Source organism: Gavialis gangeticus, unplaced genomic scaffold (assembly GCF_001723915.1).
Source record: "Gavialis gangeticus isolate Ggan-Ray unplaced genomic scaffold, GavGan_comp1, whole genome shotgun sequence".
In the NCBI taxonomy this organism is placed as follows: Eukaryota; Metazoa; Chordata; order Crocodylia; family Gavialidae; genus Gavialis; species Gavialis gangeticus.
The window spans coordinates 6,601,564-6,610,754 of NW_017729012.1; the positions used below are offsets into that span (position 1 = coordinate 6,601,564).

At 40.0% G+C, this 9,191-nt stretch overlaps 1 protein-coding gene across 1 annotated transcript in view; it reads left to right on the forward strand.

Annotated features, from left to right (window-relative positions):
- BCAS3 (BCAS3, microtubule associated cell migration factor) overlaps positions 1-9,191 on the forward strand; it is a 545,610-nt gene that overhangs the window by 25,633 nt on the left and 510,786 nt on the right. The window contains exon 6 of the mRNA XM_019511118.1: positions 6,276-6,357. Within this exon, the coding sequence (XP_019366663.1) occupies positions 6,276-6,357 (82 nt within the window). The remainder of the gene's footprint in view (positions 1-6,275; positions 6,358-9,191) is intronic.

Here is a 9,191-nt window from a genome sequence, read left to right on the forward strand (position 1 = left end):
GCTTCCCATATAAATATATATATATATATATATATATATATATATTACTTGTCTGCTTTTGGGTAGTGATGGGAGAGGTGAAGAAGCGCTGTCCCCTACTACGGATGTGTATTCAGTCTGCAGCCTGAGCATGTTAAGACTTCTTAAAACATGTCGCACTTAATGGGAATGTTGACAGAACTGTGACTAGAGGCGTTAGCAAGCTGCCATAGCTCCTGTGGTTTTGCTTTATTTGAGATCCTCGTATTTTTTCGATGGTGGCTACAATTTTAACATAATTAATTCATTCAATATAGCCTGCCTTTTCATACTGGTCCTGGCACCTCTCAGTGGTACCTAGGAGGGCCATCTCATTCTGTTCAAAGGAGCATGTCAGGGTGGGGGGATTTAATTTTAAGAAAACATGTGGCCCAGTTTGTGTTACTTTGTGATAGTCTTGTAATTAAAAAAGCTGTTTTTTTTTCTTTTTATCGTTAATGGTGATAGCCTAATTTAACAAATGACAAAGTGAAAGTTGACTTTTTTCCTAGCCATTTCACTTTCTCCTCTTTTTTTGCTCTTGGCCACTAATTTTCTTTTTAAATTTAAAACCAAATGTAAATTAAATTCATATCGGCTCCACTCCCTAACTCGTAATACTAGTGGGTGCATCTACACATGCAATAAACTCTGGAGCAGTCTGAGCCGGAATAAACTGTTCCCAGGTACAGCATCTACATGCGTGTCCAGGACAGCAGCAATTTGAACCAGGGCGGAGCAGGCCCCTGGCTGGCTGGGTTGATCAGGTGCAGTTTATGCCTGTGGTCAAAATCTACACGTAAATAATTTTGCTGTAAAATAGTACTGTCCCTGACAGTAGTTTACTGTGCCCTAATACTGATACCTATGTAGATGGTGACTTTACTGCACAGCTCACTAGTCTACTCGGCAGTAATGCACACAGCTAGATGCACCCAGTTAGTATTTTCTTTTCTTTTACCTGAGCTTTGTGGTATAGTTCATGGAGGCATGAACAACACTGTAGCTACTTGCAGATGTTACAAAACAAAACAAAAAAAGCGCACTTTACCAGAAGAAGCAGCACGTTACTTTGAGCCAGCTCCACAGCGTCTATATAGACTGGGAACTTTGAAAAAATATATATATTTTATTTTGATACAATATTATATCATGGATCAAAACCATAACTGGAATTAAAAAGTGGGTTCCTAATAACTCGCCTAACATCTTCTTTATGTGTTAGCGACTGTCAAGTTTCTGTGTACTGACAATTTGCAATTTTATATGTCTGCATTTTAGTTTAAGAATCAGATTTCTAATCTTCAATTTTGGTGTTTGTGTACATTTTGGCATTTTTTTTCGCCATGTGAAAGCTATTTTCTATGGTCGGAAAATATTATTTTTTTCCATGCAGCGTGAACAAATCTTTCTTTCTGCTGTTTGTTACGGGTCCAAACTGGTATGTCCCAAACAACAAAATTCTGTCATAAAATTAAGCAGCGGTCATAAACTAAATTATGCTTTTAAAGTAGTAGCCCAAAATGTGCAAGGGGAGAAGAAACTGTTTCCTCCCTTTTCCTGATCTCTTCTCACCTGGGGGAAAAGGGATGAAGTCTTCATTTGGGTATCTGACCTCAGTTTGGATGGAACCTTTGCTTACTATCTTGCAGGCAGGTCTGCAGATTTAAGTCTCGTCAACCTGTGGCTTGACCACGTGCACTGTGGAAGTTGCTAAGTTCTTCCACACCAGCTTGTAGCTGCTACTTCGGATTCACCCTTTTTGTAGAAAGAATACCTGAAGCTGCTTTGAAAGCTTTGTTTTCGGTTCTTAAAATGTTTGGAAGCTTTCTTGGCGTTTGGAACAGGAAAAGGAAACTTCCAAGAACTTTGAATGCTGCCGTAGGGACTCGCTATTTAGCTGGAATAAATCCAAAATGGCAGCCACAAGCAACTTTCTCCATAGATGCTTTTTGATGAATTATAAGCTTAGTTTTCAGTTCCTAAAGTCTATTTATATTTCGTTTAAGTTCAGGAGACTAGGAAACTCAAGGGACTGGTAATGGGGTATGGAGCCTTTCACCTTTTAATAGTTGCCAGCTCACACCCAGCTTAGACTGCTAGTGACAAAATGGTTAGCCATTCGGTGACTGGATGGCTTATAATAAAGACGGTTGTTTGTTCTAGTCCAGTTACAACTGGAATAAATGACCCCTCCTGTTGGCAGCCTCAGTAGGGAGATAAGGACTCAACTGGCAAGAACACAAAGCTCCGGTATCTCTTATCTGGAGATGGTGCTTTCAGATCAGGAGCCGCATTAGCTCGGCAGTGATGATGATAAAGCTTTTTGCTTGTTCTATGAATAAATTGGAAACATGAGTCTTCAGTTGGGTCAATTCAGGACCTTTAATGAATGTAAGTCACAAGTTAGAAAAGGTGCTGTTGGGCAGAACTTATCTATTTGAATAATTTTGTTCTAAGTTTTTAATTAAGAAGACCTTGAGGAAGGTGTGTACGCATGTACAAAGTCAGCTTAAAATAAGGCAATTTAACTAAGTTGACTTAATGAAGTCAGCTCGAGTTAAGCCATGTCGGAGCATACACACGTAAAGCTCCTTGACATGGTGGCAGCCACCTTGGGAGCTAAATCAACTTAAGTAATGCGACTCAAGATACTACACCTTGCATGTGTATTATCTTGTGTCACATTTGAGTCGACTCTGCTCCACATACATGTGTACACTCTGATAAGTTGGCTTAATTGTCAAAGTTAGTATGTGTGTATGCACCCAGAGATGTTTTTTCCTCCAAGCACACCTAAGGAGCAACGAGGATCTTTAGTACACTATAAATCTTTCACTTTGTATTATTACTGCTTCTTTTTGTAAAGCACTTTTGAAATGTTTGGATAAAAAAATGCTATATAGGAACTAAGGACACTTCACTAGCGTTGTCATTGTAGCTGCTCCTTATTTTGCTGATGTACGTTGGCTTTCTGTAGATTTCTAGAGAGCATTCATTTCAAATCACTTGGTACAGTTGTAGTTTATTATAAAATCTACAGAAGCATAGGAGAACACTTTACAGTCTGTCACTATTTTTTTTTTTTCCTAATCTCACCAAATAAGTTGAGCAACACGCACCCTGCCAAGTATGTGCTCTGCATAGTAAAGTATAGACATCCTAGTACGGTGACACTGCAGATGTAGGCGTGTAAGCTTCTAAAAAGTTTTCCTTATTTGAGTAAATTTTGTCTTAAGCCAGAAGAAAAAGATCTGTTTTAGTGGTTTGAGAACAGGGTTGGGAGCTGCCAATTTCTCTTTTTTTTCTGACTGACTTGGTATCTCTAAGTATTTCATTTAATTTCTCTTCTACCTTAATTATCCCCATTTGTAAAATAGGGATAATACCTCCCGTGAGTGCTGGGAATTAATTATCTATCCATAAGTAATTTGGGCTGGGCTTTTCAAAGGTGCCATGGGGAGTTAGGTGTCAAATGACCAATAAGTTTCAATTGGATTTGGACGCCTAATTGTGTTAGATTTCTTTGAAAGCTTTACCACATCTTACTATCCCAGGCCAAATAAGTATGCTTTCCAGAACTAAGTATATTTTAGAGCAGAAACTTTGAGGATGTTTGGCTTTCTTACTAGTTTTTACTGTTAAGACTCTTACTTTATTTGAAGTAGCTTGGAGCTGGAGCTGATGTGTTGGCATGCTTAAAAAGTAGTGCGAGGTGATGGAATCGGGTTGTATTATTCTATATGAATCACTTCTTCCGTACTTTTGTTATGTTAGTTCTTTTTCCCCCTTTTGTTTTCATTTGCAGCCATTGATGTGCGTACACATGCATGAAGCACTTTTTTTTCATATTTTTTTGGGAGGAAAAAACCCTTAAATGCCAATAATAATAGTTTTGAAATCTTATGCCTTCCCATTTTGTTTCCTGTTTTTAGAGAATTGCTATGTTTCCACAAATAGGAAATCTGTTCCTGTCTACACATGTGTGTCTGTCTCCCTCTTTTTTTTCTTCTCAGCAAGCTTCTTGCCTAACCACACTCTCCATGTAAATACGTGGTACCTTCTTCCACGTTCACCTTTCCTCTTGGTTCAGCCACTTGCTGAGTTTTCTCACTGCTTCCCTGTCCCAAACCCATGTGCTGTTTTCAAGGAAGTCAACTAAATCTAGGAAGAAAGGTGGCTTCATCCGTTAGGCTTCTCAATATTATCCAGTTGTTTTGGTTGACACATGACTTAGTTTGCAAGTAGAAGGTGGGGACCACTTGTTGTTCTGTTGCAAAATGACTGCTATCAAATAAAATGTAGTGTTTCCATTTCTTTTTGTAAAGTAATCTTAAAATGTTATGCGCTATAAAAGCACTGCTAATCAGTTGCAAAGCAGAATCTGTGATGTGAATTATTTAATAAAATTAGAGTAGGGTAGACTAAGGGTCTGATCCTAGTCTTGTTCACATTAGTTTTACATCTGAATAAATCGGGGAGTATTTCTAATCATTTGACTGGAGTTGTTCCTGATTCATAGCAGCATGAGAATGGAAGGGAGCGCTTTGTCTCTGCAAAGACATTTAAAGATCAGTGTTTCCCTAAATTTCCTTACTGAGCCCTGCAGGTTGTTTCTGGTTTTATGAAGACATACAGTAGGAATTTGGAATCGGAGTGTTAAATGTATTGTGTTTACTTCTGAAGAAGTGTTCTGTACTAAGTATGGTATTTGCACATGGCTTTCATAAAAGCCAGATTCTTCAAGAGGATAAGCTGGAATTGTGCATGCGTTACTCATAAGAATGGTAATAAATTGTAAGATGGATAGATAAGAATTTGCAGTAAGGGGGTGGGGTCTGAGATGCCATATTCATGGTTTGTTCAAATAGTTGCATTTTCATTTTATCTAATTTGTGAACTAAGCTGGAGAACGTAATTGTAGAGAAGGCATTTTAAAAGGTTAGGTTTGGTTTGTAGTGTAATATTTACAAATTGTAAAGTTCTTAATTTCATACTATACATAGTTTAAGCTGCTTATTTGGCTTATTTTCCAAAATAATGTGTCAAGATGTTTGTTAACTTTTTTAGCCTCATTGCATATTTAAGTTCTTGGTTTGGGGCATTAGTTTCATGTTTGCCATTTTCCTGAAGTTTGACATTCCATATTTGATCCATTACCAATCAGTTATGAAAATATATTCTGACTGACCAGTTATAGGAAGTCTAGAAATTCTTCTTAACTACTTGTGATTTTAATCTCCTCAGGGCTTCCATTAATGACAAATTTAATTAGTTTGACTTCTGAAACATAGTTTTCATACCCATGGAATATATGGTGCACGTATTTTCAGATACTTTGACTTTAAAAGCCAATATTTGTCTCTCTTAATCCTCGATAGTTTTTCTTTTACTATGGAATACACAGTGTAGAATAAACTGTTCTGGAATTTCTAGCATTTTAGTTCAAAATCCATCAGTAGGCAAGCTGAAGACTTGCTTTTTCCTGCAGTACATGCTATTTATGGATGTTACATAGTGCTTTTATACCTTTATGTAGCCAAGCGGAAGACACTGACTTTCTAAAGGCAGAGGACTTCTGTTTAAAGTACTTGGTCACTGTTTTTAAAGATTTGTAAATAGTCTTCTATGTGACACTTTTGGGTCAACTTTGGTAACAGAGAAAAGAATATCCTCTGCATTTTAACTTACTCCCTGTAGGTCTTGTATAAACTAAAATTGCTAAGTTTGCACTAGTTTAATCAGTATGTTTGGAGTGTGTTGTTTTTTATGTTAACTGAATAAGATGAATTGGTGAAAGAGACTCATGCAGATGAGTCAGTCGAGTTGAAATGTCTTTCCCTCCTTGACACTGGTTTATTATCTTAAAACAAAAAAAAAGGAGCTCCAAAGGGACACTGGATTGAACCCTGGTCTAAAATGATCTCCTTTGAATTCCTTCCCTATGGACCTGTTAACCTTTAGATATACACCTCAGTCAAATTAGGGAGGAAATTAAAGAATGATACCTGATCTGGAAATTAGCAGCTAACCTTCAGACTGCTGCAGGGTATTACCAACTCTTAATCGGGGCAACAGGAACATCCTGTTACAGTGTTATAGCACTGTACAAGACTCTGAAGGAGTTGCACCTGAGCCCACTTTGCTTCGGGGTTTGGGCTTTGTGGGAGGGCGGGCAAAGTGAAGGAATCAGGGGTGGAGAGAGGTTTGTTTGCTTTGGTGTACTAAATGTAATCTTCCTTGCACCATTTGTGCAGATCAGCGGTGAAGCACAAGAGCTCTTTTCTGTCCGTCATGGTCCAGTTCGAGCTGCACGAATTCTGCCAGCCCCGCAAATCAGTAAGTACATCATTATGACACAATTTGATACCGATTGAATGGGAGGGTGGGGAGGGAACCTTTCAAGCTGGGATGTGTAGACTTTAACACGGTTTCTGAAAAATGGCAACTAAATTGCTATTTCCTTGTAGCTTGTTTACATGTATATGGAGCCATGACATGCAGTTCCCAAGATAACTGTTGGCTTTTTAAAGAGTTTATCAAAATAACTTTGTTCACTTTTAATGGGTACTAGAGGTACACAGTAGTGTTTATTCAATGCAGGTCTATCTAACTTTTATAAGCCCCCAGGGCCACTCCCAGCAGGGGCCCCATGCTACACAGGCTGCACCGGGCTCGTGAGCACAGGGCTATGCGTAGTGTGGACGCTCCCCCCTGCTGTGTCCTGTGCCTGTGTGGGCACCCACCCCTACACTGCTGCACCATGTAGGTGCACAAGTGTGATGGTGGTGGTGATGATGATGATGATGATGATTATTTTTTGTTCCTGCCTCCTCCCCAGGTGTCTCCCCCCTGCCTTCCACTGCAATGTGTGCCTTGTGGGCACTCCCCAGCCCTGTTGCATTGGGCTGCCCTCCTCCGCTGCTGCTCCATGCGGGTGTGATCACTTTTCCCCCACACTCTCCATACAGCCAAAATCCCTTCCCGTCACATGGCCCAGACTCACCTCGGTCTCCCTGCCCTGGCCCTTGGGGTAGGACAGGAAGCAGCAGCCAAAGGAAGGTGGGGGAGCCTGGAGAGTCTGGCTGCTGTTGCAGCTGCAGCAGTGGGGCAGGTTGTGGCCAGGTGAGAGCTTGGAGGCTTCAGGTTACCTGCTCTTTTTTCTAACAGTTTTGGTTCTTTAACCCTCCACTCAATCTTGAAATGCATCTATTTTGAACTCCCTGGTTTGTTTGTTTTTTACCTGAAATGTTCTCTTGTTTATTGGTCCTGGGTATGACTGTAAACTGCTTCTGACGGTGGGGTCTGGGAGCAGGGTGGCTCCTATAAATTGGTACAATGTTGCAGCCTCCAGAGTAAGGTGAGCATAAGGCACCTCAAAACCTTAGCTGTCATTGTCTTATGGGGACTCTGGCTGTAGAAATGCTAAAGGATGTCACCCTAAAAGAAGCGCACCCTTGCAGAGACATTCAGCAGTCAGGAGCAACTCTGATCTGTTTCTCTCTGGCAGAAGCTACAACCATCGAGGCGCTGAATGTCTAGACTTGGTCTGGCCTTTGGACTCTGTCTCGGTGGTGTAAAGGGGAGATGGTAGGTCTTGAGCAGCCCTCCACTCCTCCATAGTCTTGCTTGGGCATACGCATCGAAGGTCTTGGTGTGATGGTCTCAGGACCCCGTACAACTGGACTCATCAGGCACCTAACTAGACCTCTTCCACGTACACCATGAGCCATAGGCTTGACAGTTGCCTACTAGGTCTCTAGTTCATGATGAAAGGAATTGAGAATATCTATACTAAAATTGGATCACTCTAGAGACACTTCTACTTTGACTCCACTGTTGGGATGCAATGCCACGTATTCTTCCTATTATAGGGGAGGGGTTTAATAATATTTTTAGACTTGCTGCTCTTTGGCGCCTGTAACACTTTGTCTCTCACAGACTGGTTCTTTAATGAAGATTAGTATTAAAGATTTTCTTCAATCGTAATTAAAAAAAAAAAATAAAAATAAAAAGAATGTTCTTTGTAAACTTCTGAGTGACTCAGCTTCTGTATGGTAATGTCTCTAGGCCATATAGTAAAGACCATCACCTTTAATCTCTGAAAACTCAGTGCTCCCAAAACCAAGTTGTATTGGGTCTTGATGTAGGCAAAAGGCTTATTTTCACTGGCCATATCTATTCTCATATCTGTTTTAGTTGCTTTCCACACACTGTCCCTTTCTCTTGCCTAATGCAATTTTCCAGTGGAGACATCCTTGACAATACAGAGGTTAATGAAACATGATGCAGGTCTTTTCCCCACGTTGTTGTTTTTAACACTCCACAAAACTTTTTAAGGTGTATCTTCCTGGCAAGATGGTAAGTGATACCACTTCCTGCTCTAATGCTAACACATTCCCATTAATATACGAACTGTAGAATGATGTTACATTTTGAGCAGATTTCAAAGCCTGTGATAAACTTCATCCATCACGCTGAAAAGGAGCAGATGGAATGCTGTGTAACAGTGGAGGGGAGGGAAAATTTGGGTCAAGGCCGTTGCAGCTAACTCCCGCTCTTGAGGATAATTGCCTCTTGATTTTTGAACACCTAAATTAGGCAGACAGGGCTTTGTGTTTAAAAATCTCATGCCCAAGACCTTCAGTTTTTAAGAGCCAATAGATGGTGAAATAGTTTTTAGATCACAGTGGCTTTTGTGTTCATTGTGGCAATGATTTTACAACTGGATTCTAGATTAAGTTTCTAGACCTTTACCCAATTATCTTCTTTGGGTTTTTTTGGATTTGTTTTTTTTCCCTTAGCAAGGTGATCACTGCTACTAGGGTTAGAAATGCCTGGAAGAGCACACACCAACTGCAGCGACTTCCTCAGCCTGCCAAAGGGTTTTTAAATCCGAAAGCTTGCTAAAAAAATTTTCCCCAACTATTTAAGTTGGTCTAAGAAAAGATCTCAGATTCACCCAAAGAACCTTGTCTGTTATGGTGAGATGCATTAGAGGGTTTACTCTCAATGTGAGGTCCTTCTTACCTTTCAAACTTTCAAACTCTTGGGATGACTAAAAGGTTTGTTTTCTTTGTCATCTTTTCAAGAGGTGGTGCTAGAAATCAGATCTAATTTAAATGAGGAAACGACTAGGGATGTGGTAGTCATGGGGGACCTGAATTTCCCAG